At 40.5% G+C, this 19,738-nt stretch overlaps 1 protein-coding gene across 1 annotated transcript in view; it reads right to left on the reverse strand.

The window, feature by feature from the left end:
- col6a2 (collagen, type VI, alpha 2) overlaps window positions 1-19,093 on the reverse strand; it is a 37,492-nt gene extending 18,399 nt beyond the window's left edge. The window contains exons 1-27 of the mRNA XM_061890700.1: window positions 18,883-19,093; window positions 14,613-14,722; window positions 12,060-12,160; window positions 11,175-11,318; window positions 8,035-8,397; window positions 7,933-7,953; window positions 7,792-7,857; window positions 7,601-7,699; window positions 7,488-7,514; window positions 7,328-7,354; window positions 7,175-7,219; window positions 7,041-7,094; window positions 6,900-6,962; window positions 6,771-6,833; window positions 5,895-5,948; window positions 5,789-5,824; window positions 5,644-5,706; window positions 5,264-5,326; window positions 5,124-5,186; window positions 4,987-5,049; window positions 4,861-4,911; window positions 4,699-4,797; window positions 4,560-4,622; window positions 4,417-4,452; window positions 4,293-4,338; window positions 4,065-4,217; window positions 3,908-4,002 (exon numbers count right to left, since the gene is read on the reverse strand). Of these exons, the coding sequence (XP_061746684.1) occupies window positions 3,908-4,002; window positions 4,065-4,217; window positions 4,293-4,338; window positions 4,417-4,452; window positions 4,560-4,622; window positions 4,699-4,797; window positions 4,861-4,911; window positions 4,987-5,049; window positions 5,124-5,186; window positions 5,264-5,326; window positions 5,644-5,706; window positions 5,789-5,824; window positions 5,895-5,948; window positions 6,771-6,833; window positions 6,900-6,962; window positions 7,041-7,094; window positions 7,175-7,219; window positions 7,328-7,354; window positions 7,488-7,514; window positions 7,601-7,699; window positions 7,792-7,857; window positions 7,933-7,953; window positions 8,035-8,397; window positions 11,175-11,318; window positions 12,060-12,160; window positions 14,613-14,688 (2,034 nt within the window). The 5' untranslated portion in view covers window positions 14,689-14,722; window positions 18,883-19,093. The remainder of the gene's footprint in view (window positions 1-3,907; window positions 4,003-4,064; window positions 4,218-4,292; window positions 4,339-4,416; window positions 4,453-4,559; window positions 4,623-4,698; window positions 4,798-4,860; window positions 4,912-4,986; window positions 5,050-5,123; window positions 5,187-5,263; window positions 5,327-5,643; window positions 5,707-5,788; window positions 5,825-5,894; window positions 5,949-6,770; window positions 6,834-6,899; window positions 6,963-7,040; window positions 7,095-7,174; window positions 7,220-7,327; window positions 7,355-7,487; window positions 7,515-7,600; window positions 7,700-7,791; window positions 7,858-7,932; window positions 7,954-8,034; window positions 8,398-11,174; window positions 11,319-12,059; window positions 12,161-14,612; window positions 14,723-18,882) is intronic.
- Window positions 19,094-19,738: the final 645 nt, after the last annotated feature.

Consider the following 19,738-nt stretch of genomic DNA (forward strand, 5'->3'; position numbering starts at 1 on the left):
TGCAGATGCATTTGCAACGATAGTCAACGAAATCACAAAGGTGAGTTCTGTTGATGTTGACTGCCAGCTAATCGATGCTAACATGCTATTTACCGGCGGTGCTAAAGCAGACATGGCACAGAGATGTATGGATAACCTGCAGATGCATTTGCAACGATAGTCAACGAAATCACAAAGGTGAGTTCTGTTGATGTTGACTGCCAGCTAATCGATGCTAACATGCTATTTACCGGCGGTGCTAAAGCAGACATGGCACAGAGATGTATGGATAACCTGCAGATGCATTTGCAACGATAGTCAACGAAATCACAAAGGTGAGTTCTGTTGATGTTGACTGCCAGCTAATCGATGCTAACATGCTACGCTAATCGACGCCAATATGCTATTTAACGGCGGTGCTAAAGCAGACATGGCACAGAGATGTATGGATAACCTGCAGATGCATTTGCAACTATAGTCAACGAAATCACAAAGGTGAGTTCTGTTGATGTTGACTGCCAGCTAATCGATGCTAACATGCTATTTACCGGCGGTGCAAAAGCAGACATGGCACAGAGATGTATGGATAACCTGCAGATGCATTTGCAACGATAGTCAACAAAATCACAAAGGTGAGTTTTGTTGATGTTGACTGCCAGCTAATCGATGCTAACATGCTACGCTAATCAACGCTAACATGCTATTTACCGGCGGTGCTAAAGCAGACATGGCACAGAGATGTATGGATAACCTGCAGATGCATTTGCAACGATAGTCAACGAAATCACAAAGGTGAGTTCTGTTGATGTTGACTGCCAGCTAATCGATGCTAACATGCTATTTACCGGCGGTGCTAAAGCAGACATGGCACAGAGATGTATGGATAACCTGCAGATGCATTTGCAACGATAGTCAACGAAATCACAAAGGTGAGTTCTGTTGATGTTGACTGCCAGCTAATCGATGCTAACATGCTATTTACCGGCGGTGCTAAAGCAGACATGGCACAGAGATGTATGGATAACCTGCAGATGCATTTGCAACGATAGTCAACGAAATCACAAAGGTGAGTTCTGTTGATGTTGACTGCCAGCTAATCGATGCTAACATGCTACGCTAATCGACGCTAACATGCTATTTACCGGCGGTGCTAAAGCAGACATGGCACAGAGATGTATGGATAACCTGCAGATGCATTTGCAACTATATTACGTGTCCTTCCACCCACATTTAATGCGAAACAAACACTTACCAATCGACAGATTTAAGTTTCTCCCGCGTCAAAAGATGTGAAAGTCCTGATCGTTTGGTCCGCACATTTTACCGACGATGCTAACGCAGCTATTCGGCCATGCTATGGCTATGAATTCGCTCAATAGCTTCAGTTTCTTCTTCAATACTTTCATACTCCAACCATCTGTTTCAATACATGCGTAATCTGTTGAATCGCTTGAGTCGCTGAAATCCGAGTTTGAATCCGAGCTAATGTCGCTATATCTTGCTGTGGTATTCCCATTGTTTGTTTACATTGGCAGCACTGTGTGACGTCACAGGGAAATGGATAGTGATTTCGAAGATAGCGAAAATAAGGCACTTTAAAGCTTTTTTTAGGGATATTCCGAGACCGGTAAAATTTTGAAAAAAACTTCAAAAAATACAACAAGCCAGTGGGAACTGATTTTTATTGTTTGTAACCCTTTTGAAATTGTGATAATGTTCCCCTTTAAGCTAAGCACGCATTGCATACCACAACCAAGCTCTTGACTCGGAATACTTGCATCCCAGAGCCGTCTGTAGCCAGAATACGGACAACTTGGTTTCAGAGTTGAGTCATGATCCGTGGTCGGATCTTGTTTTGTTTAGTTATGTTCTGTTTGATTTGGAATCTCTTAGTTCCTGTGTTGTGTACTTCAAGTTTTGTTTTGATTACCATGAGTACTAATTGGTTTCCCCTGCTTCTGTTTAGTGTTCGGCATGTTCACCTGCCATCCAGAGAGCTATTTACTCACATTGCTCGCCAGACCGAGTCATTGTTCGCTTCGTGCCTTGTCTACGTAAGATTTGTTCGCCATATGGTAAGTATTTGCTTGAGCTCCAAGTGCGATCAGCTCGTTGTGCCTTCGCCTTTGTGGAGAGGCAGAGCTGGCAGTCCAACGGCGGGGCGGCGAGGAGGCGGAGATGACGACCGAGCGGAGAGGCGGGGCGTGTTGGGAGCGACGCTACAAGCGAGATCAGGTGCGTGGCTCGCGCACCGGGAGACAAATAACGTTTTTCCTCTCAGTGTAAAAAATAGAAGAAGGAGGAAAGAACGGGGCAGAAGGAGGCGGAGAGCCCGCAGCAGTGATCGAAGAGCGGAAGCAACAGAGAGCAGACGACGACCAGCCAACGAGCAGTGGAGGAAGGAGCTGAAAAGTGTCCTTGACCTACACTGGGGTTTATTGAAAAATAAACATAAGTCAAACCTGCTCAAGCAAGATGTCCTTCCTTGATGGTCCTGGGAACCCGCACGACAGCAAGAGTCCGTCAAAGCCTTGTTTTGATAATAAAATCATGTTTTTACCTGCTCGTAGTCCGTCTGCCTTGCTGGGAGAACGACCCCGCAGTAAGCTGCGGAAACCACGTCGTGACAAGTCGGTCCCAAACACGGCGCCCTATTGTCGCGTGAGCGGCTTTTGACGAATCGGAAACAGTATGGCCAGAAAATCTCTAAAATGATTGGCTAAAAGCCCTTGGCGTGACTGCAGGGTGCCATGTTTGGGAATAAATCTGGAATTGACTTGTCCATGACTCTGTTTTGTCCTTAAAAGGGAACTGCACTTTTTGGGGAATTTTGTTTATAATCATAACCAACACTGTTATAAACATGTGCCTTATAGTAAAACCGCACTAAACAACAATGACAAACACATTTTGAGAGAATATTTGCACCGCAACACAACATAAACACCACAGAACAAATTCCCAGAATTCCCTGCAATACCAACTCTTCCGAGACGCTACAATACAAACAAACATTGGTGGATCGACACCTGATATCCACTGTAATGATACCAAGTACAGGAGCGTATCCAGTTGATACTACTATGATGACGTCGATATTTTTTAGCATCACAAAATCTTCTTTCGTTTTTAAAAAAAATGTACATTATGTTTATGAACTCCGGAAATAAGTTCCTGAATATGACAGATAACACACTTGCAATTAGAAACATTTGTTTAATGTACCCAAAGATTTTTTTTTTTCAAATCAAGCTAATAATGACATTTTTTGTGGTCCCCTTTATTCAGAAAAGTACCAAAAAGTACCGAAATACATTTTGGTACCTTTCCCAAAATACTGGTATCGGGACAAAAATTAGTCTGCTTACTGCAAAGCCAGTAAGAGCTCCTCTATTTCTCCCATAAAACCCGATAAATAACCATTCAAAAACCGCCAACAATATTAACCAAGTACTAGTGATACTGTTATCACAAGCGCTAACGCAGACAAACAATTAATAGCGGCGCCGTAATCACTACCGTGTGTACCAATGTTCACGCCATCGAGTGGTCTGCTGCTTCCTCGCTTCCCATCTCCCTGGAAGTTTCTTCTAAATAATAAATCATGCTTCTCACCTGGACATAAGAAGTCTGAGTAGGTATTCCGATGAGTTGGTACACTCATTTAGGACCCGAAACTAACGAGGACGACACAAAAAGACGCTTGCTCCCCCCGCCCACCGCCCAAACCCTTTTCTTCGTGAGTATTATGAGCCATTCTTCATCTAAATGGGAATATATGAACATCCCAGCAGTCGGTATCCTAACGACAGAAGACCTTGTACAGTTTGTTAGCGATAATAAAGTCTGCTGTGATGAATCCCAATCCAAAGCATGATAAAAAGCCAAGGAATACATGGAATTGCAAACTACTGTGTGTGTGTGGGACCTTGAATGAGGAAAGCGAATCAATCTTGGGGTCATCGAGTCGGATGGCCTGGAACGTTCCGCTGTGACTGTACTGAACCACTCCCACTCTTGTGCCTGAAATCAAACCAAACGTTTTGGGACAAAACACTTGCTTGCCCAGGCCTTTGCGACTCTACCTGTTTCCGACTGGGGGTCCTTGGCGAGAGATCCCAGTCGGTTGATGGTGTTGATGACAAAGTTCTTCTCCAGGGTGAAGTTGGTCAGGCCCACGGACTCGGAGCTGTCGATGACGAACACGATGTCCAAAGCGCCGCACCGCTTCTCACAATCTGCGGGCAGAAAAGGAAGACCTTGAGGACGTGACACTCCATGGGATGTTCCCCACGAGATCCCGGATGGCTCACCACAGCAGCCGCATGTTTCCCTGATGTAGCTCATGACATCACATTCCTGCAGGAAGAAACGCTCGTTACATAAATCAAGCCTTTTATCTGATATCGGGACGAGCCAGTGGATAAACATTCTTACTGTGAGGCCAGGATCTCCTTCATGACCCGGGTCCCCCTGAAAAAGACAGGATAACTTATTGCCTGCTCAGTCCAACCAGACACTTCTCCCAGTCTCCATTTGGGCTGTCAAAGATCCTTTCAATACCGTTTCTGTCTACTTACATCGCGCCCAGCGTCTCCTCTGGGTCCACGGGTTCCAGGCTCTCCATTAGGTCCTGGTTCACCCTATTATTTAAAGGGGAAACGTTAACAATGTGTAAATCCTTTAAGTTCCCACAATGAACTCGGAAGTGAAACTCACGGCCTCTCCTGAGGGTCCTTTAGTTCCAGGCTCACCCTTCGGACCGCAGTCCCCTCTACTGCCACGAGGTCCACGGTTTCCCTTCTCTCCTCTTTCACCCTATAGAAATATGTTGTTAGGCGCTTCCACGTTTATGTTTAAATGCATGCCAGTTTTTAGTACCGATGATCCCCTTGGTCCAGGATAGCTGAAACCAGGTCTTCCAGGGTCTCCCTGAACAGATGTGGAGGAAACAGTCAAAACACTACAATTGACGACATCACGAGTTAAAGACGGATAGAGATCCACCTTAGGTCCAACTGATCCTGGATCTCCTCTTGGTCCAGCATCGCCAGCATCACCTCTTGTACCCTATGATAAAAACCCACAGTATATCTCCAAAGTTGAGGTTTTTGTGACGTACCCAAATAAGACCTTTGACTCACATTGCGTCCAGCCTCTCCTGGGATTCCTGGTGGTCCTCTTGGACCTGGAAGACCATTGTCGCCCTGTTCGGATAACAGAAAGTTACAATATGCATGAAAGAAATGAAAAGGAAGCTGAGAAATAATCCAGGTCCTCTCACCTTTGATCCTTTGTTTCCTGATTCGCCTGGAAGCCCCCTCAGGCCTTCTGAGCCCATTTCACCCTAAGGATAGAGCACGACCAATATCCAGTTGAACAATTTACTCCTTTGAAGTCACTGGTTCGAATCAGTTTATGGGGTTTACAGCTGGACCCAGGTTCAATTTCAATGAACTCATTTATCTTATTGGTTGTATGCACACAAAAAGGAGGTTTGGGTAATGGAACGTTGCCAATAAACACATGAAGAAAAGTTGGCCTTGATGTGCACACCTGAATAAACAGACTGCCCCAAAGTGTAAAGTAAACAATCGTTGACTGAAATGGATCAAATGTTGCATGTGTGAAAGCAGCCTTAACGTCTTGTCGTTAATGTCAAACCTTTTCTCCGTTAGGCCCATCTGGTCCTTGAGCGCCTTTGGTTCCATAATCTCCTCGCCTTCCCTAGAAGACAAGAACCGGTTCAAACCTTTAACCAACGCAGAGACGGGGAAATAAACCAAACTAGTGGATTGGACGGTCTTACTGGCTCTCCTCTATTCCCAGGAAGTCCAGGAGTACCCTAGAAAATATACATTGGTTTAAAAGAGGAAATGAATTACTTATGTTTTGGTAGTGTTTGGTAGTCTTACAGCAGTTCCTTTCTGTCCAGGTTGGCCAGGTGATCCAGAACTTCCCCTTTCTCCCTGTGGACATTGTGGACAAGGTTTTACCACAAATAACATCCATCCACCTTCTTTCACTTATCCGAGCCCAGACTTCCCTCTCCCCAGCCACTTCCTCCAGCACCTCCCGAGGCGTTCCCAGGCCAGCCGGGAGACATAGGCTCCCTAACGTGTCCTGGGTCTTCCCCGTGGCCTCCTACTGGTTGGACGTGCCCTAAACACCTCCCTAGGGAGAGGTTTGGGTGGCATCCTAACCAGATGCCCGAACCACCTCATCTGGCTCCTCTCCATGTGGAGGAGCAGCGGCTTTACTTTGAGTTCCTCCCGGATGGCAGAGCTTCTCACCCTATCTCTAAGGGAGAGACCTGGAAACTCATTTGGGCCGCTTGTACCCGTGATCTTATCCTTTTAGTCATGACCCAAAGCTCATGACCATAGGTGAGGATGGGAACGTAGATCGACCGCTAAATTGAGAGCTTTGCCTTCCGGCTCAGCTCCTTCTTCACCACAACGGATCGGTACAACGTCCGCATTACTGAAGACGCCGCACAGATCCGCCTGTCGACCCCAAGATCCACTTTTCCCGCACTTGTGAACAAGACTCCGAGGTACTTGAACTGCCCCACTTGGGGCAGGGTCTCCTCCCCAACCCGGAGATGGCACTCCACCCTTTTCCGGGCGAGAACCATGGACTCGGACTTGGAGGTGCTGATTCTCATCCTAGTCGTTTCACACTCGGCTGTGAACCGATCCAGTGAGAGCTGAAGATCAGGACCAGGCCGGATAGTCGAACCACAAAAAACATCATAAGTCATTTCCTGTGCCAGCTATTTGGTTTATTACCTTTGGTCCACCTTCACCAGGAGGGCCAGAAGGACCAGATCTTCCTGGACGTCCCGGATCTCCCTAGAAACAAACAAATAATCACAATAAGTAGTCGGCACGGGGATTCAATTTCCGCCGTTGTATTACCTTATCTCCAGCAGTTCCAGGAAGACCATATTCACCAACGTCTCCAGGGTGACCATCCGAACCCTGCAGGTGTCAAACCACACATTTTAGGAGGCCATACCACCTTCGGTCTGCAAGGTGTCATTGGTAATGCGGTCGTACTCTGTCGCCTGAGTCTCCTTTGCAGCCAGGAGCACCGATCCGTCCGATTTTACCCTGTAAGGAAAGGCGGTAGGACAATCAGAAAATGGACTAAACAAAGATGCAGTTACTACCAACTGTTGCGGATCGCTTACTTTCTGTCCGTCTGTCCCATTGCGCCCTGCGATACCGGCTACACCCTGATGATAAAGGAAAGAGGCAAGTGGGAAAACGAATCTGAACAATCCACAACGGAAGGGAGACTAAAGGTGTCAAAAGGATATCATCCAAAAGAAAGTAAGACGTACCTTTTTCCCTTGAGTGCCCAGCTCTCCCTGTAAAGAAACAAGCCATTCATGGTCATTGGGGTACGATAATCCTTCGTTTACCAATTTGCTACAGACATTTATCCAGTATTTCTCGGATCGCCTTCGTAGTAATTGACTATGATAACATGTCAGGACTGACCTTGTCGCCTTTAAGACCCGACTCTCCCTACACGGGTTAAGAAAGAGAGCGAATCAGAGATACAGTTTTCATATCACAAAGAAATATTGGGATGTATAAGATTGGTGTCTTACTTTAATACCGGGCTGACCGATGGGTCCTTCAATACCTGGGTCACCTGGACGACCTCTCTGTCCTTTCGGACCTGGGTCACCATTGTCTCCTTTGGCACCCTGCGGTGAAAAAGAAGACCGATGAATGGGTGCATGCGCATGAAAGTGACATAAGTTGAGGAGCATGGTAAGTAAACGTAGGTAGATCTCACTTTCTGTCCTCTGTGGCCTTTTGGACCGAGTGGACCGGCTGTTTCGAGGCAGGACACTTTGTAGCACTTTGGTATTGGACGTGAAGGGAACAGTTAGGGAAGCGTTCTGGAAATCCGTGTCTTTGGTTTTGTTTGACTTACCTCTATGTATGATAAATGTTTCTGTCGAAAGACAAAAGACGGAGTGTAATTAGGGAGGGAGGCTACAGGCGGGAATCGTGACTGTGGGTTTGTGTTAGTTACCATGGTCTTAATGATGCGGTCGATGGTGTCCGTCTGGATCACAGCTCTGCCCGAGCTCAAGTCCACAGCCATGAAGTCCCTCCTGTAGACTGTCGCCGGAGTGTTAGCAATCTCCCGGAGTCCCGTCTCGTCGATGTTCTTGGAAGCCGCCACCACAAAAATGCGGATGCCCTCGTCCCGAGCCCTTTCCGCCGCCACTTTGATGCCCCCGCAGGGGTTGCCGGTCACGTGGCCGTCGGTGATGACCACGGCAAACCTCAGAGCGTTGGGGTAGAAGGGCGAGCGTCGCATTTCCTGGGTCATGTTGGTGAGGGCGCAGTCCGTGTAGGTGCCCTTCCCGAGGTAACGGATTCCCCTGACACCCTAGAAAGAGTTAAGGGGACCACCAGGTTCTTACAAATCCAGGGTCAGCAATTCAACATAAAATGTTACACAGCAACCAATATTTTTATGGACAACCTCTCGTGTGATTTCTTGGCGAGGGACTGATATTTTCTCGAAAGAGGCATTTGAAAATGTTTAAGGGACAAGCAGTAGAAAATGGATGGATGGATGATTTAAAGCATGAGTTAAAACCTTGACCGTATCAGTACAGTCATGGAACAGACTGTGCAAGGTACTAAAAGTTTGTACCAACCTGTTTAAGACGCGGTATAAGAAAATGTTGTCTATAGGGTATAAATAGTATATAGAGAATCTCAGCGTCTGTTATTAATTATCCTGGATTCATTCATTTACAGTATTATTGATGACCACAAACCAGTGTCTGATATCATTTATTGTAAATTAATTATTTACAGTATTATTGATTAATTCAAACCAGTGTCTGATATTATTTATCCTGAATTCATTAATTTACAGTATTATTGTTTAATTCAAACCAGTGTTTGATATCATTTTTGTGAATTTGTTCATTTTCAGTATTATTGTTTGATAAAAACAATTGTCTGATATCATCAATCCTGAATTCATTGAATTACAGTATTATTGATTAATTCAAACCAGTGTCTGATATCAATTCTTGTCAAATAATTAATTTACAATAATATTTTTTAAGGAAAAACAATGTCTGATATAATTTATCTCGAATTAATTAATTTACCGTATTATTGATTAAGTCAAACCAGTGTCTGATATGAATTATTGTGAACTCATTGATATTTAGTATTATTGTTTAATGAAAACAACAGTGTCTGATATTGTTTATCCTGAATTCATTTATTCACAGTATTATTGATTACCACAAACCAGTGTCTGATATAATTTATTTTGATTTCATTAATTTACAATATTATTGATTACTACAAACCAGTGTCTGATATCATTTCTTGTGAATGCATACATTTTCAGTATCATTGTTGGATGAAAAACAAGGTCTGACATAATTTATCTTGAAATCAATCATATACAGTATTATTGTTTAAATCAAACCAGTGTTTAATAGTACTTTTGTGAATTCATTAATTTCCCGCATTATTGTTTGATAAAAAAACAATGTCTGATATAATTTATAATGAATTCCTTAATTTACAGTATTATTGTTTAATTCAAACCAGTGTCTAATATTATTTATTTCAAATTAATTGATATTTACTATTATTGTTTAATGAAAACTACAGTGTCTGATATCGTTTATCCTGAATTCATTAATTTACAGTGTAATTGATTAATTCAAACCAGTGTCTGATATCAATTTTTGTGAATCCATTGATATTTAGTATTATTGTTAAATGAAAGCTACACTGTCTGATATCGTTTATCCTGAATTCATTTATTTACAGTATCATTGATTACTACAAACCAGTGCCTGATATCATTTATTGTGAATTCGTCAATTTAAAGTATTATTTATTACTAAAAACCACTGTCTGATATCATTTATTGTGAATGCAAACATTTTCAGTATCATTGTTTGATGAAAACCAAGGTCTGATATGGTTTATCCTGAATTCAATCATTTACAGTATTATTGTTTAATTCAAACCAGTGTTTGATACCATTTTTGTGAATTCATTCATTTTCCGTATTATTGTTTGATTAAAAAAACAATGTCTGATATAATTTATGCCGAATTCATGAAATTTACAGTATTTATGATTAATTCAAACCAGTGTCTGATATCCTTTATTGTACCAGTAAATTAATTGGTATTTAGAATTATTGTTTGATGAAAGCTACAGTGTCTGATATCGTTTATCCTGAATTCATTAATTTACAGTATAATTGACGAATTCAAACCAGTGTCTGATATCAATGTTTGTGAATCCATTGATATTTAGTATTATTGTTTAGTGAAAACTACAGTGTCTGATATTGTTTGTCCTGAATTTATTTAATTACAGTATTATTGATTACTACAAACCAGTGTTGATATCATTTATTGTGAATTCATTTATTTACAGTTTTATTGATTACTACAAACCAGTGTCTGGTATCATTTATTGTGAATTCTTAAATTTTCAGTATCATTGATAAAAAAACAAGGTCTGATATCATTTATCTTGAATTCCTTAATTTACAGTATTATTGTTTAATTCAAACTAGTGTCTGATATCATTTATTTTACAATAATTGATGTGTAGTATTATTGTTTAAGAAAACTACAGTGTCTGATATCATTTATCCTGAATTCATTAATTTACAATATACTTGATTAATTCAAACCCGTGTTTGATATCATTTTTGTGAATTCATTAATTTACAGATTTATTGATTACTACAAACCAGTGTCTGATATCATTTATTTTGAATTCATTAACTTACAGTTTTATTGATTACTACAAACCAGTGTCTGATATAATTTATGGTGAATTCATAAAATTTTAGGTATCGTTGATAAAAAAAACAGGTTTGATATCATTGATCCTGAATTCCTTAATTTACAGTGTTATTGTTTAATTCAAACCAGTGTCTGATATCATTTATTTTACATTATTTGATATGTAGTATTACTGTTTAAGAAAACTACAGTGTCTGATATCATTTATCCTGAATTCATTAATTTACAGTATAATTGATTAATTCAAACCAGTGTTTGATATCATTTTTGTGAATTCATTCGTTTTCCGTATTATTGTTTGATAAAAAAAACCCATTTCTGATATCATGCATGTGTGAAGGCGTGTATGAGTGTGACTTACGTTGATGAAATCGTTCTTGGAGCCCATGCGGCTGAACACCTGCTGTGTCTGGGAGAAGTGCAGTCCGCCGATATTCCAGTTGATTCGCACGGTGCCTTGAAGTTCGGCGTCCTCTAACCGTTCGGCAAAGCGCTCACTGAAGGTCTGCACGGACAATAAAGCGCAACATCATTTGTCGTAACGTAATTTCTGGATAAATGTGTGCTTTTCTACACCAAAATTCATCTATTTATCCTACTTATTCTTCTTCTGCAGATTTTGGCGCTTTCTAACTTTCACATTTTTCACCCGATTCAAACCGTTCCAACGTCAAACTGTTCAGCCTGTTTGGGAATTGCCGCATTTCCCTTGAAAAATCCCCCAAATTTCCAGATTTGCCAGAATTCCTGGTTTTCCAGGACATTTTTTCTCTATTCAAAATGATTTAGCCATTTTTCAAAATTCCACCATTTCCACATTTTTCAACTGTTTAAAACCATTCAACCAACAAATTTCAACATTTTTCAACTGTTTAAAACCATTCAAATATTATTGATGCGCGGTTTTGTCCACCCCAAGATGCAAGAAGACCAGTCCAGGTAAGAGCTTGATCTAATATAAAAACAAACAACACTGGTACAAAAACAGACAGGCAGGCTTAAATACTGAAGTAAGCAATTACCACAAGTGCGCGTCAAAAAGCAGAGCAGGTGGAACAAATGCGAAACCATGGTAACAAGATAAACAAGGAAGTTCCACGCATTTCCTTCAGGAATTGCCTCATCTGGGTAAGTAAACCTTTTTGTTCCATGCTAATAATAATAATAATAATAATGTGAACATGTTGGCCGGAACTGGGATGGACGAGTACTACCACAAATGTTACTAAAACGTTAATAGAATGACCTTGAGGCTCTCCACGAGGGATCCGGGTGGTGTCTCCTGCAGGGCGATGGTCTCTGACGTGTCGATGGTGAAGTACACGTCAATGGGACACTCTCTCTTCTCTGGGGGGGGGGGTTAAAGAAAAGTGTGTTGCGTTGTTGACTACACAACGAGGATGTTTGATTCAACCATGATGAGGTGCACAAGCCCCAAAACCAGTAAAGGTGGCACGTTGTGTGTAAATAGTAAATAAAAACAAACAAAAAAAAAGATTTGCAAATTCTTTTCAACCTATATTCTATTGGGCCCAGCAGCGTTTCCGGGTGTAGTTGATAAATGGCTTTCGCTTTCCATAGTAGAGTTTTAACCTGCGCTTACAGATGTCGCGACACACTGTAGTTACCGACAGAGGTTTTCTGAAGTGTTCCTGAGTCAATGTGGTGATATCCTTTACACACGGATGTCGATTTATGATGCAGTACCGCCTGAGGGATCCGTCTATTCAATTGAATAGATATTTAACGTTCGAACTGGAAAACCTTGTTATTTTGTGTAAATAGTAGCTCATTTGGTGTTTGATGCCTGCGACATGTTTCAAAAAAGCTGGCACGAGTGGCAAAAAAGACTGAGAAAATTGGGGAATGCTCATCAAGCGCTTATTCGGAACATCCCACGGGTGCTTATTGGGAACAGGTGGGATGCCGTGATGGGGTGTAAAAAGCAGCTTTCGTGAAATGCTCAGTCATTCACAAACCAGGACGAGGGTCACCTCAAAGGAAATTGTTTGAGAAGGACATTTCTCAACCAGCTGCTGCGAGGAATTTCGGGATTTTGCCATCTACGGCCTGTAATATCATCAAAATAATCAGAGAATCTGAAGAAATCAATGCACTTGACATTGAATGCTCGTGTCCGTGGACCCCCACAGGCGGGTAGCATCAAAAAGCGACATCAGTGTGTAAAGGATATCACCACATGGGCTCAGGAACACTTCATAAAACAACTGTAAGTAACTACAGTTGGTCGCTGCATATGTAAGTGCAAGTTAAAACTCTACTATGCAAGGCGACAGCCATTTATCAACAACACCCGGAGACGCCGCCGGCTTCGCTGGGCCTGAGCTCATCGAGGATGGACTGATGCAACACGTAAAAGTGTTCTGTGGTCAAATGAGTCCACTGTCATCATAATTTTCCACCACAAGAGGGAAATATTGGGTCGAGCCATGATCAGTACCTGACCTTAAAGCCTTGAGTCAGTTTCTACTGCAAGAAATTTGGGGATTTCACCATCTACAGTCCGTAATATCATCAAAAGGTTCAGAGAATCTTGAGAAATCACTGCACGTAAGCGGCAAGGCCCAAAACCAACATTGAATGCCCGTGACCTTGGATCCGTCAGACAGTACTGCATCAAAAAGCGAGATCAGTGTGTAAAGGATATCACCGCATGGGCTCAGGAACACTTCAGAAAACTTCTGTCAGTAACTACAGTTCGTTGCTACATCTGTAAGTGCAAGTTAAAACTACTATGCAAGGCGAAAGCCATTTATCAACAACACCCGGAAACGCCGCTGGCTTCTGAGCTCATCTAGGATGGACTGATGCAAAGTGGAAAAGTGTTCTGTGGTCAGACGAGTCCATTGTCGTTATAACTTTCCACCACAAGGGGGAAATATTGGGTGGAGCCGTAATCAGTACACGACCTTAAAGCCTTGAATCAGTTTCTACTGCAAGGAATTTGGGGATTTCACCATCTACAGTCCGTAATATCATCAAAAGGTTCAGAGAATCTGGGGAAATCACTCCACGTAAGCGGCAAGGCCGGAAACCAATATTGAATGCCCGTGACCTTCGATCCCTCAGACAGTACTGCATCAAAAAGCGAGATCAGTGTGTAAAGGATATCACCGCATGGGCTCAGGAACACTTCAGAAAACCTCTGTCAGTAACTACAGTTCGTCGCTACATCTGTAAGTGCAAGTTAAAACTCTACTATGCAAGGCGAAAGCCATTTATCAACAACACCCGGAAACGCCGCCGGCTTCTGAGCTCATCTAGAATGGACTGATGCAAAGTGGAAAAGTGTTCTGTGGTCAGACGAGTCCATTGTCGTTATAACTTTCCACCACAAGGGGGAAATATTGGGTGGGGCTGTAATCAGTACACGACCTTAAAGCCTTGAATCAGTTTCCACTGCAAGGAATTTGGGGATTTCAACATCTACGGTCCGTAATATCATCAAAAGGTTCAGAGAATCTGGATAAAGGCCGAAAACCAACATTGAATGCCCGTGACCTTCAATCCGTCAGGTGGCACTGCATCAAAAAGCGACATCAGTGTGTAAAGGATATCACCACACGGGCTCTGGAACACTTCAGAAAACCTCTGTCAGTGTGTCGCTACATCTGTAAGTGCAAGTTAAAACTCTACTATGTAAAGCGAAAGCCATTTATCAACAACACCCGGAAACGCCGCTGGGCCCAACCTTAACTAGGTTGCAAATCTTTGTATTATTTTTTTAATTTACAAACTACACAAGGTGCCAACTTTGGGTTTTGGGTTCCGTACTTACTGCTGCACTCAGGGGCCTGGGCGTTGCTCAGGGCCCCGAATAGAAAACACAGTGCCACGATCTTCAAGCCCTCCATCTTCTTCTTCTTTTTCTTCTTCTTCTTCGCCGCTCTGACACACACAAATTGCCACAAAATGTAGTTCAGTCAACAAGCTCGACATCTCATTTTGCGTCAGCATGTGGTTAAAAAATGTCAAATCGGGGGCCAAAATTAGAGAAAAAAATGTGTCTGTGGGGCCGGAATGTCTATTTTTTTAGGAAGACTAATACAAAACCTCACAATAAATGCTAAAAACGGAATGGAATTTTACATTTTTATACTGATTGAAATAGCAGCACTTACCAGTGAGCTGCCTCTATTTTATAATATTGTATTTATTTACTAGCAAGCTGGTCTCGCTTTGCTCGACATTTTTAATTCTAAAAGAGACAAAACTCAAATAGAATTTGAAAATCCAACAAAAAAATTTAAAGACTTGGTCTTCACTTGTTTAAATAAATTCTTTTTTTTTTTTTACTCTGCTTTTTATTACTTTCAGAAAGACAATTTTAGAGAAAAAATACAACCTTAAAAATGATTTTAGGATTTTTAAACACATTTTTTACCTTTTAAATTCCTTCCTCTTCTTTCCTGACAATTTAAATCAATGTTCAAGTATTTTTATTTTTTTCAAAAGAATAATAAATACATTTTAATGTAATTCTTCATTTTAACTTCTGTTTTTTCGACGAAGAATATTTGTGAAATATTTCCTCAAACTTAATATGATTAAAATTAAAAAAAAATATTCTGGCAAATGTAGAAAATCTGTAGAATCAAATTTAAATCTTATTTCAAAGTCTTTTGAATTTCTTTTAAAAATTTTGTTCTGGAAAATCTAGAAGAAATAATGATTTGTCTTTGTTAGAAATATAGCTTGGTCCAATTTGTTATATATTCTAACAAAGTGCAGATTGGATTTTAACCTATTTAAAACATGTCATCAATATTCTAAAATTAATCTTAATCAGGAAAAATGACTAATTAATAAATTATTTTTTTTAATTTTTTTTTTCAAAAAGATTCGAATTAGCTAGTTTTTCTATTTATGTTTTTTCGGTTGACTTTTGAATTTTAAAGAGTCGAAATTGAAGATAAACTATGTTTCAAAATTTCATTTTCATATTTTTCCTGTTTTCTCCTCTTTTAAACCATTCAATGAAGTGTTTTTTTTCATCATTTATTCTCTACAAAAAACTTTCCGTAAAAGGAAAAAAAATGTACGACGGAATGACAGACAAAAATACCCATTTTTAAAAAAAAAAATATATATATAGATTTATTTATTAAAGGTAAATTGAGCAAATTGGCTATTTCTGGCAATTTATTGAAGTGTGTATCAAACTGGTAGCCCTTGGCATTAATCAGTACCCAAGAAGTAGCTCTTGCTTTCAAAAAGGTTGCTGACCCCTGATGTACATAAAAGTAAAGATTTACATGATTAACTTCGAAGGATAAAACACTGAATATTGACAACATATGTGTATTGTGTTTAAAAAAAACAACCTATTAGTTCATAAATATTCCTAGTATAGTGTAGACCTGGAAACCACACCCTGAAAATGACCACGTTTTTATTCTATGGTAATTTGGAACCCAATTTTTTTTTTCGTTTTTTACGATCTTTTAGATATGCCTCTGTGTACGAACCTTTCATTCTTTAATTTCCAGTCATTTTTTCGCTCTTAAGAGATTAAGAAAGCCCGCTCCGTACCCCGGCAAGTTTTTTAATTGTGATGAGAGACTAACGCGCGTTCAGCGGCGCCTCTTCCAAGAGCACATACCCTCCCATTCCCCCGCTGTCTGCTCCTTTCTCTCCTCTGGTGAGCTACTGCTTTGCCAATGTTAAAGGAATGTTTATTATCGTAGCCATATGGTCGTTAAAGTTAAGGGATTTTGTGATTTCTGTGAAGTGAAGTGAATTATATTTATATAGCGCTTTTCTCTAGTGACTCAAAGCGCTTCACATAGTGAAACCCAATATCTAAGTTACATTTAAAGCAGTGTGGGTGGCACTGGGAGCAGGTGGGTAAAGTGTCTTGCCCAAGGACACAACGGCAGTGACTAGGATGGCGGAGGCAGGAATCGAACCTGCAACCCTCAAGTTGCTGGCACGGCCACTCTACCAACCGAGCTATGCCGCTCTGATCGTTTGTGAGGGCACCAGGCTTGTACGCTATACCGGCAGTAATGAGTTAAAACGGTACTAAAACGGCATTAAAAAATATAGAGTTTTTTTCCATCTGCATGCTGTCTTGTTTGTCAACACGTACACACAAAGCGCGTACAAGCAGAAACAGAACGGAGATGAAAAAATGCTTTTATATATATATATATATATATATATATATATATATATATATATATATATATATATGTGGGAAAAAATCACAAGACTACTTCATCTCTACAGAACTGTTTCATGAAGAGTTTCCTCAATAGTCTGTGGATTTAAAATTTAAAAGATTTTAAAGATTTTAAATCTCCTGACGATTGACATACATACATATAAATATATGTATATATATATATATATATACATATATATATATATATATACACATATATATATATATATACATATATATATCTACATATATATATGCATATATATATATATATGCATATATATATATATATATATATATATATATATATATATATACACATATATACATATATATATACATATATACACATATATACATATATATATACATATACATATATACATGTATATATATACATACATATATATATATATATATATATATATATATATATATATATATGTATATGTATGTGTGGGAAAAATCACAAGACTACTTCATCTCTACAGAACTGTTTCATGAAGTTTTTCCTCAATAGTCTGTGGATTTAAAATTCAAAAGATTTAAAAGATTTTAAATCTCCTGATGATTGAGGGAACCCCTCATGAAACAGTTCTGTAGAGATGAAGTAGTGCTGTGATTTTTCCCACACATACATATATGTTATATATAAATGTTTTGTATGTATATATAGGCTTTTGCCACTTTTTTGAAACTCAAACAAAATAGCCACCAGTTTCATTTGCTAGCTAGCCCGCTATTATGTTAGCGTTTTCCCCGGATGAACAGAGCTAAACTAATTAGTCAGCTGTCGCCCTCCATTTATCTTTGAGCAATAAATGACGGCAATACGGAGTTAATGGATGAGATTGTGGGCGGTCTAAAAAGAAACAGTTTTTTTTCCGCCTGGCACTACTGCTTGACTTGCCTCCATTGAATATAGCTTAACATACATTTTGGACGGTGAAAAGTGCATGGGGCAAAAACTCCCTAAATGCCCTAAAATTTCACAAAATGCTTTTAAAACTTCAAAGGAAAAAATACTCTTTCTTCTAAAGAAGGTTTAAATCAAAAATATGACGAATAAAATGATCTATTTATTGTCAAATTATCTTATATTAAAAAAAGTACACATGCATTTTCTGTGCCACCGATTTTGTACATACATTCATACTGTTAGCATGCTAATATTAGCATTTTGGTTCAATTTACACACATCGGCGGCTGATTAGTCAGCTGTTGCCCTCCATTAATCTTTGACGGCAATACGGAGCCAATGGATGAGATTGTGGGCGGTCTAAAAAGAAACAGGTTTTTTCCGCCTGACACTTCTGCTCTACTTGCCTCCATTGAATATAGCTTAACATACATTTTGGACGGTGAAAAGTGCATGGGGCAAAAACTCCCTAAATATCCCAAAATTTCACAAAATGCTCTTCAAGTTCAAAGGAAAAAATAATTTTCCTTCCAAAGAATGTTGAAATTATTAATCTGATGAATAAAATCCTCTCCTTAATGTCAAATGTATTAAAAAAAAACACATGCATTTTTCTGTAGGGACCTTTTTCAATCCCCATGCAATAATGCGCCCAACTGTGGCTCCCTCTAGAGGACAAACTAGGAAAGACACAGAAAAGTTGCGCCTGCAAATGGTTCACTACTCTTAATACTTAATGCCCAGGCCAGAAAAGTGACCGCACAGGTAAAAAAAACAAAAAAAAACATGCAAACTTTGGAGAAAAGAGATAATAGAGGCCATGAAAAGAACTTAGTTTAAATTTAGTTGGAAGAGTCACAACTCTAGAAAAGACAGAAAAAAGAGTGGTAAAGATGATAAGAGAGACGAAAGCCATTTATCAACAACACCCGGAAAATTTCTGTGCGTAAAAGTGCCACTCACCCAAATTCTCTCCAACTTCAGAAGTGTTTGTGCGCAGCTGGTCCCGCGTGGATTATGTCCTCATTTCCACAGACGCGGAGAAAGAAGAACAAAAAGGGGGGTTAGAAACGGGGAATAAAGCCCCTGGATACGCGCTTACTTTGCCGCAGAAGAGCCCTCCGTTCGCTCTCCTGTCCCGGTCCTGCCCCACCAGCTCGGAGAACTGATCCCTCCTCCTGTGCGCGCACCCACCAGGAAGTCCCCGGCCGTCCGCTTGGGGGCGCCCTGGGTCTGCAGCAACAGCGGACGTCATCAACGGCCCTTTGCAAGTGTGGCTACTGTGGCGGGGAAGTGGGCCAAAGCTGCGGCTGGGAGTGTTAACCCCTTAACACACACACACACACACACACACACACACTTTGTCACACACACACCTCAAGAATGCATTTTAAAGCTGCAGTAAGTCAAAGTCTGGGGGGGGGGGGGACGTTAAAAGAAGACGGGTGGCCAAAGTGAGGTGAGACCCGGATGCTTTTTTGCAGATTGTTGTTGCACAAAACCCCCCAAAAACCAGTGAAGTTGTAACGTTGTGTAAAACGTAAATAAAAACAGAATACAATGATTTGCTAAATCATTTTCAACCTAAATATTCCAAATTCAACTTTATTCCAAGAAAATGGAAGATTTTGGGAACAACAGCAACCCAGCCACGAAGTGGTAAGCCATGTAAACTGACAGAGAGAGTGGTCAGTGGAGGTATTATGGTCTGGGGTTGTTTTTCAGGAGTTGGGCTTGGCCCATTAGTTCCGGTGAAAGGAACTTTGCGAATCCTTTTCGACGTATATTCAATCGAATAGACCGCAAAGACAAGATACTT

The sequence above is a fragment of the Nerophis ophidion genome, linkage group LG28 (assembly GCF_033978795.1).
Source record: "Nerophis ophidion isolate RoL-2023_Sa linkage group LG28, RoL_Noph_v1.0, whole genome shotgun sequence".
Taxonomy (NCBI): domain Eukaryota; kingdom Metazoa; phylum Chordata; class Actinopteri; order Syngnathiformes; family Syngnathidae; genus Nerophis; species Nerophis ophidion.